General features: G+C 36.6%; 1 protein-coding gene across 8 annotated transcripts in view; it reads left to right on the top strand.

Annotated features, from left to right (window-relative positions):
• The window catches only part of SPAG16 (sperm associated antigen 16), a 1,140,172-nt gene that overhangs the window by 92,588 nt on the left and 1,030,940 nt on the right, over positions 1-16,644 (top strand). For all 8 annotated transcript variants that reach the window (XM_001148592.5, XM_054679316.2, XM_016950433.4 and 5 more), the window contains one exon: positions 1,567-1,676. In XM_001148592.5, coding sequence (XP_001148592.1) covers positions 1,567-1,676 — 110 coding nt within the window. The remainder of the gene's footprint in view (positions 1-1,566; positions 1,677-16,644) is intronic.

A 16,644-nucleotide genomic window follows, 5' to 3' on the forward strand; every position in this document is an offset into this window, starting at 1 on the left:
TTGAATACTGTCCTAAAATTTTATTAAAGTGTGTATTTTTCATTTTGTTTGTAGAGCAACAATGTATACACATAAACCATGCCCTTTTGGATGTTCCACTTTTGTAATTCGTACCATATTTGTTTACTTGCTTTTTAATTTTATTTCTTTGATGAAGTGGCCTTTAGCAATGTCTTGCATGCTACATGAGATCTGCTTATATTCCTGGAATTATCTGTTGGATTCTTGAGTTTCTCTCCATACTGATTTCTCTTTTCTTTCCTCTGATATTGCTATATGCATTCCCCTTCTCATATACAATGGGAACAAAAGGTAGTGTGACCTTCACAAGATTATTTACATAATTGCATAAAATTGTACCTATAAGTTGTTTAGAATAGCGGACATTATATGTAAAAGATCCATGAGGCATGAATGTTAGTTATTGTTTTAAATTATTATCAGGTTGACACCCCTGGAATTTGAAGGGGAAAATATAATAAAAGAGAAGCAGAAGTAAATATTTTCCCTTAATCTCAACAAGCTGTAATTGTTGCCTTTCCTCTAGACTTCAGTATCCTAGATGCTGTGGGACTCTAGCTTAGCACCTTCGGGGAGGACAGGCAGTTTGGACACCCAGGTCTCTCAAGTACTTTCATGTAACATGGGGTTATGGAACATTTTTTAACGTTATTGTGGGAGTTATTTTGAGGATTTTCTCCTTTGTCTAGAACTGGTATTGAATAGAAAAAATTAGTCAGAAAATAAAATAAAATAAATGCCAGCCATTTTCTTCCCTGCCTTTATAATCTCAGGATTTCTTAAGAGAGCCTTGTCATTGAAATCATCCAGACATTTCTTTGTTCATCATCTTTTCTCTATTATAAATCTGGTGTTATAATTTGTAACATTTAGTTGTTTATTTGTGTTAGTGATTATAACCTTAGTTTTTTGCAATCAACTTACTGTTTAGAAATACAAGTGGAAATATGTGTACTTATATATGTGTATGTATTATATGTAGAAAAATGTGAGAGACTTTTTCTGTCAATTCCCCACTCTCAAATGATTCCATTAAGACTGCTCATTATGTCCATGAGAAGCAGGAGACCAATGTTACAACTATTTTGAATATTATCCTGTGTTTTTCCTTTTTGCCCTTAACATAGTGAAGCATAGACAATAATATTTTATTAATACAATATTCTTTTTATAATAAAAATATTTATTATCTAGTTTCATGTGGGAAGTTTTGTCATTTCTTGTCATTCTCTCCTCCACCATCTTTAACTCTGTTTATAAACACACAAAGCCTTGTGATAACAGGAATTTGGATGTATCATAACTGTGCTCTGTAACTGGCTCACCATGTATTTAATTAACCTTGTAGTAATGCCTCTCTGCATTTTTGGGAACTGAATTTTGAGACCACACATAAAGCATTTGGTATGGTTTGGGTATCAATAATTTAATGAATTTTTAAAAAATACATGCATCATTGAGGTTTTGGTTTTCATATTTTTGGTTGCAATCATTTTATACCGATAAACAGTGCAAATATTAAGAATAAATTATATTATCTTGTAGTTGATCATAGTCGTGAAAAAGAAAATGCACCAGAAGGTCCTACTCAGAAAGGTCTTCGTGAAGCCAGGGAACAAAACAAATGTAAAACAAAGATGAAAGGCAATACAAAGGTATGATATTTGTTTTTGTTTGCATTAAGTCATACTTAACTCTCAGATCTTTAGATCCATTCACTCATATGGTATCATTATTTTACCGGAAAAGGAATTTAGAGGTTATATATTCCGGGCTGCTTGGTTTATACATGGACAGTGGAGGTATCCAAATGTTACTGGTAAGTAGTTAATTCAGGGACACAGGCTTATTAGTAGCAGAGACAGCTCAATGGATCACTCTGCCACCTATCCCAACATAATCATGATCATGTCTGCTCACCTGCTAACTTTTCTGCTTGAAATTACCTCTGTCTAAAAGAAATCACTCCCAGGTCATATCTTGTTATATCTTTTCTCAAAATGTAACGTCAGACTTTACTTAGTCTCTTTAAAGGTAGAATGAAATAGCATTATGCTCCGTTTAACAATCTCTTTATATCTTGAGTACCTTCACTTTGTAATCAGACTGGTAGTTTAAATCTTTGCCAGTGATTAAAGAAAATGGTATTAAAAATGGTTGGTCAAAGAGATCAAAAATGAAGAAAATTACATAAAACCTGTGAAGAGTTTAGTTTATTGTTATGAAAATTACATAAAAGTCTAACTCAGGTAATGGATTTTCTTGTAAGGCAGTTGTTACCTTAGAGTTCTAAAATATCTGGCACTTATTTTAAAATAAAAATATTTACAATTATAATAGCTTCTTAGTAATTCTAGAAGAAGAATAGATTTGTATGAATTCAAATAATAGCATTTACTTAGTTAATGCCAATAATATTTTTTTCTCTCTAAAACATGCATTGGATTCTGGTATTGTACAAAATATTTATACAATGAATTTTTATAAATTTGTATAAATATAAAATACAAAATTTATAAATTTGTATAAATATAAAATATTTATACAGTACCAGAATCCAATGTATAAAATATTTATACAATAAAATAAAAACTAATCACTTTTTTGTTATAATAAGCTTTTTATTATAATCGTGTGCTTTTTCAGATTAGTGTTTTGTTGTTTTTCTATCATAATTATAGATTATGGTATGTGAGGTAGACTCACATCAGATTTAAGGATTTTTGGAATGATGGAGGTGATTGTCATCAGAAACATTTTCATCTTCTAACGGTATAAGTATTGTCTTTCAGGTAGTAAGTCATACTTAGAAGTGATTTGTTGATTCATTCACTCAGTGCTTACGGATTATAAGAGTTTAGATTAATAATGCAAGGTTGACTTTTTATGGGACAAAAAGCTACTAAAATATAGGAAAAGTACATTGCATATTTATGCATAGTATATTATTTTATGGTGTTGCATTCTGATATTTAATGTAATACCTACAGCATGATAGAAAACATAGGTCATATTAAAGGGCTAAAGTATAAAATAAAGTGAATCCTTCTCACCTTCACTGAGTAGTCATTTTTACTAGTATTTCTCTTAATTTTCTTGTTGTTATTATTATAACAAATGACTGAATTCTGTTTCTATTTTTTTAATAATTCACTTCACATGATATCTATTGACTCTGCCGTAACAAAGAGGCATTTAGAGCACTTTACTGACTTGATTTGAATTATATTATTATGTATGTTGTCATAATTGATAACATTTACATTTGTCCTGTAGTCTTAATTCTATTTTCTATGCTATGTCTGTAAATTAATACTAACATTTAATCCCATAAACAGCCTTTAAATGGATTATGTTTAAGTAAATGTAATTTATTGCAGACATTGCAAATTTAACTAGAACTGTAGAGGAGGAAGGAGAATACCTGAAGTGCATAGGACTGTATTTAAAGATTTCTCTTTTATAAACAGTCGCTCTCTTCTACTTCATTGGCTTACACTCAGCTGCCCCTGTTATGTATTCTCATATTTTCCTTCATAGATTGCTTTTTCTGTTTTCCTAGAGTATCTCCTTGAGTAATTTTCAAAAAGGGCCACTGGAGATAAATGATCTAAGTTCATACATCTGAAATATTCTTGTTCTACCTTACACTGAGTTGATATTTTGCTGGAATTAGAGTTCTAGTTTTAAATTAATTTTTCACCAGAATTTTACAGGCATTGTTTTAATGTCTTAGAGGATAGCAATAATTGCTGTTGGTCTGATTCTTGTTATTTTGTTGGGAAGTAAAAAATACCATATACAATACAATGTACCAGTAAACTAGTATTTTGAACAACTAGAACAGTGAGGTGTAATCATAGTAACAACTTTATTTATGTGACCTACTGACTCTTAAAGCTGCTCAGTGGAGGTAATTCAACACTTACCCTAGGGTGATAATTCATTCAGGCCTCATGAAATTATTAGTCAAGTGTGTGTTTACTCTGGTTGCAAAACACAATCTCAAATCAGTAATTAAATACGTCCAGCTTTATGTAACACAAATGCTCCACATTTAACATGAAGTTAAATTTTCACCTAACCCTCAGCTGGGGACTTCTTTGGGCTAGACATTTGCAGTGTGGAAGGGGTTGTAATGGTGGTGGTGTGTGGCCATTCGTAAATCTTTTCCTCTTACTTTTTCCCTCTTACTTTTTCCTCTTACTTTTTCCCTTACTTTTTCCCTAGTTTGCTAACTGGCAAGGTTGAAGGTGCAAGGAGGGAGAAATTAAAGACAAATGGAAGAGTTGTTACTGGACTTGAGATACCTTATGATAGCTTAGAGTTCTTTGAACTTGGCAAAATCAGAAAGCTTTTATCCTGATGAGCACTGTATTAGTCAGAGCTCTCCAGAGGGATAGAACTAATAGGATATATATATATATATATATATATATATATATATATATATATATTTTCTTTAGAAGGATAGAACTAATAAGATATATATGGGGAGTTTATTAAGTATTAACTCACACGATCACAAGGTCCCACAATAGGCTGTCTGCAAACTAAGGAGCACAGAGAGCCAGTCCGAGTCCCAAAACTGAAGAACTTGGAGTCTGATGTTAGAGGGCAGGAAGCATCCAGCATGGAGAAAGATGTAGGCTGGGAGGCTAGGCCAGTCTGGTCTTTTCACATTTTTCTGCCTGCTTTATATTCTAGCTGCACTAGGAGCTGATTAGATGGTGCCCACCCAGATTAAGGGTGGGTCTGTCTTTCCCAGCCCACTGACTCAAATGTTAATCTCCTTTGGCAACACCTTCACAGACGCACCCAGGATCAATACTTTGCATCCTTCGATTCAGTCAAGTTGACAGTATTAACCATCACAAGTCCCCGCCTTGTCAACTTGAACCCATGCATATCTGCTGAGATCATACATAATCTTCAAATAAAGACAATAATAAGGTCATAATTATGCCTAACATAAAACAACTATCCTTCGTACAACCAGAAATGCATCAGTCCCCAACTCAAATACTATTACATAAAGTTAACAATACTTAAATGTTGATGTGAAGTCAGTAAATCTTATATCACATGATAAGGGAAAAAGGAAATAAAACGAAGGTATATTCTTAGTACAGTGTATGCATGTACAACCATGGTTTTAACAAAAGAAGGAGGGAATACCCATGACAATTACAGTCCTCGTTTCTGCAGCTGGTCACGTGGTTGTAGCTGGTATTGATTACTACCTTGTTCTATCTATTCTGTAATCCCTTTGCCTTCAGCAAGTACCTCAGCAGGTTGTGGATTTTTTCCTGGTGGAGTGACCCAAACCTTCATTCCTGAAGGGTCTGGGCCATATGCAGTCCTGCCCAGACTGTGATGTTGTAATTTCCCATTGACCTTAATCACAGGGCATGGCAATACTAAGAGACATCCTAATGGATCTCCTGTAGTCATGCATACTCTTTGCTACCTCCATTGTGGAGTAGTAGACTGATTTCATGTTGATAGTCTGGGCCAATCACCCCAGCCAAGACTTTAACTCCCTTCTTAGCCTGTTGACTTAAAGGTAGGAGGAGCCCAAAGTGTCCAAGTGGCAATCTTAACTTTCAGTTTAATGGAATCATTGTTGTGTCTCCTGATGGCAGCGTTCCTCCCTCTGGAACTAAGACCTCTAGGCCAGCAGAATCAATGCTGTGGGAACAGGAAGCAAGAATTTTGCTGGTGGATCACTAGGGGTGATGGTGAGTGGTGCCACTTCCACTTCCACCCCTTGGTTCCTGGAACCATGAATCCTGGCTATGGGAGAAACAGTACCATATATTGAATGCTGATTCAGAGCATACACACCTTCTGGAGAACTTTGCCTCAGCCTAGTAAAGTATTGTCACCTAGTTGGTGTTGTAATTGTGACTTCAAAAGGCAATTCTACGGTTTTATCAATCCAGCTGCTTCAGGATGATGGGGAAACATGGTAAGACCAGTAGATTCCAGGAGCATGAGCCCCATGCTGCACTTCTTTAGCCATAAAGTGAGTGCTTTGGTCAGAGGCAATGCTGTGTGGAACAACATGATGGTGGATAAGGCATTCCGTGAGTCCACAGATGGTGTCTTGGCAGAAGCATTGCATTTAGGATAGGCAAACCCATATCCAGAGTAAGTGTCTATTCCAGTAAGGACAAACCTCTGCCCTTTCCATGATGGAAGAGGTCCAATATAATCAATCTGCCATCAGGTAGCTGGCTGATCACCCCGAGGAATGGTGCCATATTGAGGGCTCAGTGTTGGTCTCTGCTGCTGGCAAATTGGGCACTCAGCAGTAGCCATAACCAGGTCAGCCATGGTGAGTGGAAGTCCATGTTCCTGGGCCCATGCGTAACCTCCATCCCTGCCACCATGGCCACTTTATTCATGGGCCCATTGGTGATGACAGGGGTGGCTGGGGAAAGAGGCTGAGTGGTGTCCACAGAACGGGGCATCCTATCCACTTGATTATTAAAATCCTCCTCAGCTGAGGTCATCAGTTGGTGAGCACTCACATGGAATACAAATGTCTTCACAGTTTTTGACCACTCAGAGAGGTCCATCCACGTACCTCTTCCCTGAATTTCATTGTCACCAATTTTCCAATCGTGCTTCTTTTAAGTCCCTGACCATCCAGCCAAACCATTGGCTGCAGCCATAAATCAGCATATAATCACACATCTGACCATTTCTCCTTCCATGCAAAGTGCACAACCAGGTGCACTGCTCTAAGTTCTGCCCACTGGGAAGATTTCCCTTCATCACTGTCTTTCAGGGATGTCCTAGAAAGGGGCTGTGGTGCTGCAGCTGTCAACTTTCAGATGGTGCCTGCATATTGTGCAGATCCATCTATGAATCAGGCCCTAGTCTTCTCTTCCTCTGTCACCTGATCATAGGTAACTCCCCATGATGCCATCAGTGCAAGCTGGGAGACAGAAGGCAGGGTGACAGGAATGGAGACCACGGACATTTGAGCCACTTCCTCATGTAACTTACTTGTGCCTTCGGGACCTGCTTGAGCCCGATCACACATACACCACTTTCATATGATGAAGGACTGCTGCTATGCATGACCCAGTTTATGGCTAGATGTGTCAGAAAGCATCCAGTTCACGACAGGCAGTTCAGGTTGCATGGTGACTTGATGACCCATAGTCAAACATTCAGTTTCCACAAAGCCCAGTAACAGGCCAAGAGCTGTCTCTCAAAAGGAGAGTAGTTATCTGCAGAAGATGGCAGGGCCTTGCTCCATAATCCGAGAGGCCTCCGCTGTGATTCACCTATGGAGGCAGCATTGGATCTGCTGGGTTATGTGGCCCCAGTGGTAGAGCAGCTTGCACAGCAGCCTGGACCTGTTTCAGAGCGTTCTCCTGTTCTGGACCTCGCTCAAAACTGGCAGCCCTTCGGGTCACTCGATAAATGGGCCAGAGTTACCTACCCCAATGAAGAATGTGGTTGCCTACAAAATCAAAATAGGCCCACTAGGCATTGTGCCTCTTTCCTGGTTGTAAGAATTTACTAATTGACTAATATATCTATTTCAAGAATACAATCAGAAGCCAGGGAAACAATGAAGGAATGGGTCCATAAATCCACTGGGCTTACTGTAAAACAGACTTATACCACAACACTGTTGATCAGAAGGCTATGATAAGCCCCTAATTTAGCTGTTAGATGGTGTTTTGGGGTCTCTAGGAAAGGGCATTTATTCAGAGCCAATTTATAATTATATCTGAAAGGTATGAAGCAAAAGAGTACTCCATGTAAATGACTGCTGTTCCTTTAGGGAAGGCTTGGAGGAAGACTTACAATCAGATTTCTGTAGTGAACCCGACATGATACAATGAACACATATTTTGTCCAGTGAAAATAAAAAAACACTGACCCTTCTAAAATGGTCCAACATAATAAGTATGCCAGTAGGTGGCTGGCAGGTTTTTCATGGTACGGTGCCATAACAACGGTTCCATGTTGGTTTGTGCTGTTGGTAAGCTGGACATTCAGCACTGGATGGTAGCTGAATAAACTTTGCTTAGAAGCCTTTGTTAATGATTCCATACATAGTCTTCATCTTTAACACAAGGCTACATGATACTATTGAGCATACAGAGGGAGAGCCAAGGAAAATAGCCAATATTCACAGGATAAGGCATGTGATCCACCCGATTATTGAAAACCTGTTTTGTAGTGGATTTTTTAAAATAAGTATACCCATGGGACACCAATATTTCCATGAGAGATGTAGCCACTAACCATTTCCTTAGATCTTATCTCAGAATTTCCAACCTTATTCTTTTATAAACCCCTAACCAGTCAGCCAGACTGATAGCCACTGCCAATAAATAGGTATAGATGTATCCGCTGTACCATTTATGTTTTTAGGCAACATAGGTGATCAGATATACTGCCAAGATTTCTGTTCACCTGAAGGCTTTTCATTCATCACTGTCTTTCAGCACTCCCATTGGAAGACTTGTAATCCAGTGACTGTCCACTTATAGCTGAATTTGGGTGGCACATTGTACAAACCTGTATGGAAATCAGGCTAGTTTTTTTTTTTTAATCCATTCTCTGATAGCTGGTCATGGTGAGTATCTCACAAAGCCGTAGGTATAGTTGAGGGACATGTGACATTGAAATAAGAGTGGAAGTTTGGAAGTTTACCTGCTCATGCAACTTACTTGTGCTTTTCTGATGTTCTCTAGCACAATTTAAATTATAATTCTTCCTTTTTTAAGATGAATTGCTTTTACATGTCCAGACTCATGTCTTTGAGGACCTCCTGGTTTATGATGAGCAATTCAGTTTACTTAGTCGCTTGGTGTTATAAGTCCTCAGTATCTGTCAGAGCTCATGAACATAGTAGGAGCTAATCCTTAATAGAGAATATGTAAAAGTAGTTATCAACAAGGTGAACATGCCTTTTCTCCAGAAGTCTGGAGGTCAGTACTGTGGCCCTCTGCTGGGGCTTGTTATAGGCTTCCTATAGTATCTTCATTTTCTACAGATAGTTTGAGCACCATTGGGTCTGCTGGGCCATAAGGCCCAAGGAGAATTGTCTTATATCCTGGACATGTTGTAAGCTTTTTGGGGTCCAAACATCATTTATACTATGTTCTTTATTCAGCATGGAGGACAAAAGATACAGTAACTTTGCCTTTTATTTAGAAGCATTATCTTACCATGTTCCAGGCTTCAGAATTTCTTTGGTGTTTGTTTCTTCTCTGGCACAAGCATATTGCTAAGACATCTAGGGTACTTGCCACTTCCTGCTCATCAGATCCATTTAGGGGGATTTTAGCAATATAGTGGAATATAAAGATGATCAAGGTTACTTTAGTTTGACAGAGAATAGGGGAGTTTACATGGCCCTGAGGCAAAGGAGTAAAAAGTTTTCTGCTGCCTTTGTCCTGTAAAGGCAACTTGGATTAACTACCGTCACAGATGGGAGGAGAGAATAAAACATTCACCAAATCAGTAGCCTCATAACAAGTAGTAGAGGGTATTTTTATCTGCTTCAGTAAAGATACCACATATGGCACAGCCCATATGTTCCAGATCTTTACATGATTCTCTCAATCTTGTACCCCATTATTTTCTGATTGAATTCTTGAGCAATGTTTGGACAGTAAGATTCTACTCCTGTCTCTCTTGTGTTGGATCTGGCAACCTCCTTTTATAAAAGTAAGTGACATATTGGATAATATATGTATAAACACTTTATACATTATAAAAGCATTATGTAAATACAAAGATATTATTGTTGCTGATATTATTCCTATTATTATAGAAATATATCCCCCAACATGATGCTAAGATTGCAGAGTATTTAGTATCTTGCTGACCCCTCTTGACTTATCTTCTGGCTCTACTTGTTCCTGTTCTTCTCATCATGAAGTGCAAAAATAAGCTAAGGTTCTTATGGATTGTCTTGGATGTCTAAATAAGTTGTTCATTTGTTTTGAATGTTCTAGGTCTTAATCAGTGTATATTAAGATTATATGAATCCTCTTGAATGATGATACACACTCCAATACAGTGTGTGCCACTTGAGTGTATACCATATGGTGGATACACTCAGTGGATATAAAGCCTGAATGAATTGCCACAGAGGCAGCAGTGGGTTCCTATTACAAGTTTGTAGGACCTTATTCTCTTGGCATTCCAAAACTGTGTCTTCTCTTGAGTACATCTGTAGATAGTCAAAACATATAAGACATGAACTACTGTCCTGTTTGCACCAACTAGCTCCTTTTGCCTATAATCGTAACACACAAAGCTTATTATTAGTAAACATCATGTTTATCCATTCTGATTAACATAATACAATAAATAGTGATGTTCTATAATATTTCTAGAGAGCACAGTTCCCTTCAGACTATTTTATGACTAGAGTGGAATGTTAACCTTGGCAAGAACATAAACATGTACTGTTGTCTGCCCAACTGAATGCACATTGCTTCTAATCTCACTTTATGAGAAGACACATTTGCCAGATCAATGACTACACACGATGTGCCTGAGTACATGTTAATCTGCTGTTGCAAAGATACCATATCAGGTAGAACAGTTGCAATTTAGGCTGTTACTTGGTTGAGTTTGCAGTAGTCTCCTGTCATCCTCCAGGATCTTTGTTTATTATAGAAACTAGACTAGGGAATTATATGGAAATATGATGAGAACATCCACATCTACATCCTTTGTTTAAATCTGTGCCATTTTCCACCACCCTCCCCAATATGCAATATTATTTTTTATGAACTTGACAGGGAAAGGAGCAGTTTTCAAGTTTCCTACTTGGCATTTCCCACCATAGTATCATGTATCCCACAGGTCAAGAATTAATGTGGAAGTTCTGCAAAATACCAAGTATGTTCTTTCAACTTGTTTGGAATCTGTTAAATGACCATCAGATGGGTTCATGGATTCCATCTTACTGTGAGCCAGACCTGGGCAAGCTATATTTATTACTTAGTCCCTATATGCCTCAGCCTCAAATCTAAGATAGTGGAGGGTGAGAGTTATAAAACTATGAGTCCCTGAGTATCAATGCCATGCTAGACCCTGTGTCAACAGTTTCACAATGTCTGGGTCTTTCTTTTTCTGTAGTGTATTGTTACCTAAGCCTCTGGGGAAGGAATGGAGGAATCATTGTATGTACTTGCTATGGTGTAGGAGGATCCTTTTTCATAGGGACTGAACTTCTTTCGTCAGGAAGTTCTGTGTGTGAAAACTGGCTAAGATCTGGAAACCAGGCAAGAGATAGTGACTTTTTACAAGGTTGCTGCTCTCAGTATCCTGATCATCCATCCTGTTTCTTCTGGTCGTACAGATTGAACATTACCATTGTTGGCTTCCCATCTTTCAGCCCTTTAAAGATTCTATGTTCTATTGACTATCTTCCTAGCGTTCTATGGTTCAGGATATCCTGATAGCGCTTACCACCTTGCTGTTCTTTTCCATAATTGTGCCCATTTTGCTTTTGGCATTTAGGTGCTTCTGGCTGGCCTCTGCTTTCTCAGGAGTCTATAATCGAAATTGCTTTCAGGGAGCGTAGTTCTCTAATAACATACTCTCTACTATCATCTTAGAGAACCACAACTGAGCTTCTCAATGATGTTGCTGCTCCTCTCACCTTACTGCTTTCCTAGTGGACGTATTCTCTGGTCATCCGGTGGACATGGTTATCTCATGGGATTTTTGGCCTTTTATGGTGTATCCACTCTCACAGGCTCACTTCTCTGAGTATTTAGATCCTCCTTTGTTGTGGAATGTAGCATTGGCTTTTCTAGTTCACTTAGTTTGGTAATCACTTTTTCCCCTAAGCTTCAAAGAGCCATCCTAGCTTCATATAAATACCAGTTTCCTTTCTAGGGTGTTAAGTTCTGTGTTATAGAAGAGTACTCTCATATTGATAAACTCTGCCTTGTCCAACTTTATATTCTACCTCTCTTACCTCAATGACCTCAGGACCCAATTCTGCATGTACTGTCATGGAACCCATAGGTACATGTTGGCTAGTTCCTGCAGTTCCTTGGAAGTAGTTCTTTTCATCTTTATAACAGAGTCATTACTTACCTGAATAGGTTTTATTTTTATTTAAATGAATTTTGGTCTGTTGGCCAGTAAGGAGGGTGGGGAATATATTGTAAGAATGGCATGTATTGTCTCATGAGACAGAAGACTCTGAATTGCCCTTGGTGAAGAGAGGTGTGCTCGTCTCTAAAAGGGAGAAGCAGGCCATTTTTGCAGGGCCAGAGAGTTCAGGGAAATATGAAGATTTAAGATTTTTAAGTACATTGTCTCAGATTTCTTCATCTCTCTACACACACACACACACACACACACACACACACACACACACACACGTATGACTTCTTGTAATGCAGAATAAATTTATTTTTCCATAAAATTCATGTACTAAAATACTGTTGGTTTTCCTAAAATGACTTTCCTATAATATGTTTTCAAATTTCACTTCTTTGCTGATGTCTTTAAATTTTTATATTATTATACCATAACTTTATAACAATATTTGGAGTCATCTACAGCAATTTATGTTTTGAGATAAAAATAACATGACAATTCACAAATAACTATCGTATTTCACAAACATTAATTTCTTCATCTTTGAAATGTCTTCTAATAGTATCTACATTTTACTAGTTTATTCAGTTCAGAATTGTGGCCTTGTCTTAAATCATATTCTTCCCAGTGTCTTCCAAACTCCCATTGATGACTTTTTTCCATATTATTTAATAAGTTGTGAATTTCTCCTGGGAGTGGGACATGGGTTCAGATCCTATTGGAAAGGGCCTAAGAGTCTTGTCTTGAAATTTCATTTGCAAAACAAACTTAGATTAAATATATATATTTTTTGGTTGGATTTAGGAGGGCATCTAGCAGAGATTTTGAGAGGTCTCCTGAAACTATCCCTAACCTCCTATTGCAGTTTCCCCATTTTCCTTCAATTCTCACTCCCATCCTTCTAAATCTGGTCTCCATGGGCTACATTCACAACCTTGCAGGCTGTCTTTCAATAGTTCATTCTATGTTTCATGGATTGATAACTTTCCCTAAAACATGCCTCTATAAGCTCGTCTAATCTTCCTTAGACAATTGTATATCTTTACTTCTCAAGCCAGTTGGGTATCTAGCTTGTTGATATTCCATGATAATTCTTATATATCTTTTATAACATTATAAATCACATTTTACTTATATATTTTACAAAGTTGGTTACATTTTAAAGTCAATTCTTATGGTTTAAACTATTTTCTCTTGAATTAGGGGAACAATTTTTGTGAACATTAGGGAAGCCATTTTCTTCTGAAAGTTTTTTAGCCAATCAGTGGATTACTAAAATAGTCAGTGGATTAGTCTTTGTAAAGATAACTAAATATTACAACATAATTTCATTTTACCTGTGGAATATATTTTATCCTAAAGGAAATAAGAGCCATTATGCAATTAATTGGATGGTTTTTGCAATCTCATAAGTCAAAATTAAGAGAAAAAAGTTACTGCTTTATTGAGACTAAGAATGATGATTATACATGTGAAACTTTCAGTGTGTCAACATATTATTTTAAGGAACAGCAGAATGGAAGAGTGCCGTATAGATTTGAATAGTTTTAAAAGGTAATATTTATACATAGAATTTCCTTTTTTGTTGTAGAAGGGAAAAAAAGGATCAAGTGGCATCCACTGTAGTCCAAATTCATTACTTTAATGACTCCTTGTAGAGTTAAATTGGAGCTAGATTATAATATTTGTAATATATTAAAAATCTACCTTTTACCTTGTATTTTGACCTATATATTCAATGACAGTGCAGGAAAGGTGAAAAAGCACTATTATTAAAAGTATTTTAAGAAAATAGAAAGGAAATTAGAAAAGATAAGGGGCTGCTAACTTGTTTCTTCCATCCTTTTTTTGCCCAAATTAATTCTTAGTCTTTTTTGGGTTGGAATGAAATGCATGCTCTTTTAAAAGAAAATTCTTCCCTAGTGAAAAAATATTTAGATTGTTTTGTTTCTATCTGTAAACATATTTATATCCCTAATACCCCTTCTGGGTTTCTGCTGGAAATGGTGTTTTAAAATATTGTAAAGATCTAGTAAGAAAACATAGAAGGGAGGATTATGGGAAGCACCAGGGATGCCTCCTCATCTAGATAACAATGGCACTAGCAAAATCTGTCTGATATAATGATTTGGAAAGTCTAGAGTCTGTTGAAGTCTTTCAATGTCCACAGGAAGGATTGGACAGTAAATTATAGTTAAGTTGGGTCAATTTCAACTCTTAGTATATCAGCACCTACCTTCAGCCACCCTAGCTCTGTGGCAGGCAGCTGCACACAAATTCCAGGAGTACCTTGCAGGAGCCTGGGTGGGCAAAAAGCATCCTGTCCTGCAAATATCAGGGATCTGTGCTCTTATCTCTAACTACTGCTTTTTATCATAGAGGTGCAGACAAAGAGGGTTATAGCAATTGTTGTATTATCTTACTCCATTACTCACCCTTGTCTCCCTCTCCAGCTGAAGTGATTTCCAGGGACTTAAAGGGCCAAGTCTCCTTTTCCCACCTTCGTTTTTCTCATTCCCCACTTTGGGGAGCCAAACATTAAAGTCTATGACATTCAGAAGCAACTGCATATATGGGGAAAATTAGAAAGTGACCACACAAGCCCGGGGATAGGTGGAGGCTCAGAAAAGTCCTGAGAAAACAGTAAGGTTACTGATCCTTGACCAGAGACAGTCCATAACAATAAATTTTTTAAAAAAATAAATAAACACAAACAATAGTAAAAAACCCAGCAAACCCTGGGGAAGGAGAATCTGATTTCCAGACTCCAAATTACAACACAAAATCATTTGTATTTCTATACACTAACAATAAACAATCAGAAAAGAAAATTATCAAAGCATTTTTATTTACAGTAGTGTCAAAAGAATAAAGGAATTTGTCAAAGAGATGAAAGACTTGTACAATGAAAGCTAAAAAACATTGCTGAGGGAAATTAAAGAAGACATAAATAAATGTAAACATATCCTATGTTCACAATTTCTATCAAAATCCCAAAGACCTTTTTTTTGCAAAAACATAAAAACCCATCCTAAATTTCGTATAGTCTCAAGGGACACTGATTAGCCCAAACAATCTTGCAAAAGAAGAACAAACTTGGAAGACTCATACTTTCTTATTTCTAAACTACTGCAAAGCTACAGTAATCAAAACAGTATGGTACTGGCATAAAGACAGACATATAGACCAATGGAATAGACTAAACAGCCCAGAAATAAACCCTCACATATATGATCAAATGATTTTGACAATAGTACCAAGACCAATCAATGGGGAAAGACAGTCTTTTTACCAAATTGTGCTGGGAATACTGGGTATCTACATGCAAAATAATAAAGTTGGACCCTTCCTAATACCATATACAAAAATTAACTCAAAATAATCAAAGACCTAAATGTAAGACACAAAACTATAAAACTCTCAGAAGAAAATATAGGACAAAAGCATCATGGCATTCATTTTAACAATGATTTCTTAGATATGACACAAAAGGCACAGGCAGCAATAGAAAAACTGGACTTTATAAACATTTTAAAATTTGGGGCATCAAAAGACTGTCATCAGAGTAAAAAGGCAACCAATAGAATGGGAGAAAATATCTGTAATCATATATCTGGCAAGGAATTAATATACAGAATATATAGAGAATTCCTAAAAGTCAACAACAACAAAAAGTCCAATCCAAAAAAGGACTTTAATACACATTTCTAGATTGAAGATATACAAATGGTAAAGTACATGAAAAGATGCTTAACATCATTAATCATTAAGGAAATACAAATCAAAACTGCAGTAGGGTATCACTTCAGACTAATAAGGGTGGTTTCCATTAAAAACAAAAAGAAAGCTGGTGAGGACATAAGTTAATTGGAACCATTGTTCACTATTGGCAGAATGTAAAGTGGTATAGTCATTGTGGGAAAACAGTATGACAGTTCCTCAAAAAATAAAAAATAGAATTACCATATGATCTCACAGTTTGCACTTCTGCCTATATACACAAAAGAATTGAAAGCAGCATGTTAAAAAGATATTTTACACCCATGTTCATAGCAGTGTTACTCACAGTAGCTGAAACATGGAGACAATTCAGTGTTCATTGGCAGCTGAAGGAATAAGCAAAATGTGGTATACACATACAATGGAATATTATTCAGCCTTAAAAAGGAAGGAATTTCTAGCAAATTCCACAACATGGATGAACCTTGAGGACATTATGCTAAGTGAAATAAACCAATAACAGAAAGACAAATACTATATGATTCCGTGTATATGAGGTACTTTGAGTGGTGAAAATTATAAATACAGAAGTAGAATGATGTTTGTTAGGGCTGGGGGAGAGGGAATGAGGAGTTACTGTTTAATGAGTATAGAGTTTCAGTTTTACAATGAAAAGAATTCTAGGAAATGGGTGAGGATAATTGTTGCAGAAAGTTATATAAATGCATTTAAGACCATTGAACTGTATCCTAAAATTGGTTTTATGTTATGCCATTAATAACTTATGATGCATTT

The sequence above is a fragment of the Pan troglodytes genome, chromosome 13 (genome assembly GCF_028858775.2).
Source record: "Pan troglodytes isolate AG18354 chromosome 13, NHGRI_mPanTro3-v2.0_pri, whole genome shotgun sequence".
Classification (NCBI taxonomy): Eukaryota; Metazoa; Chordata; class Mammalia; order Primates; family Hominidae; genus Pan; species Pan troglodytes.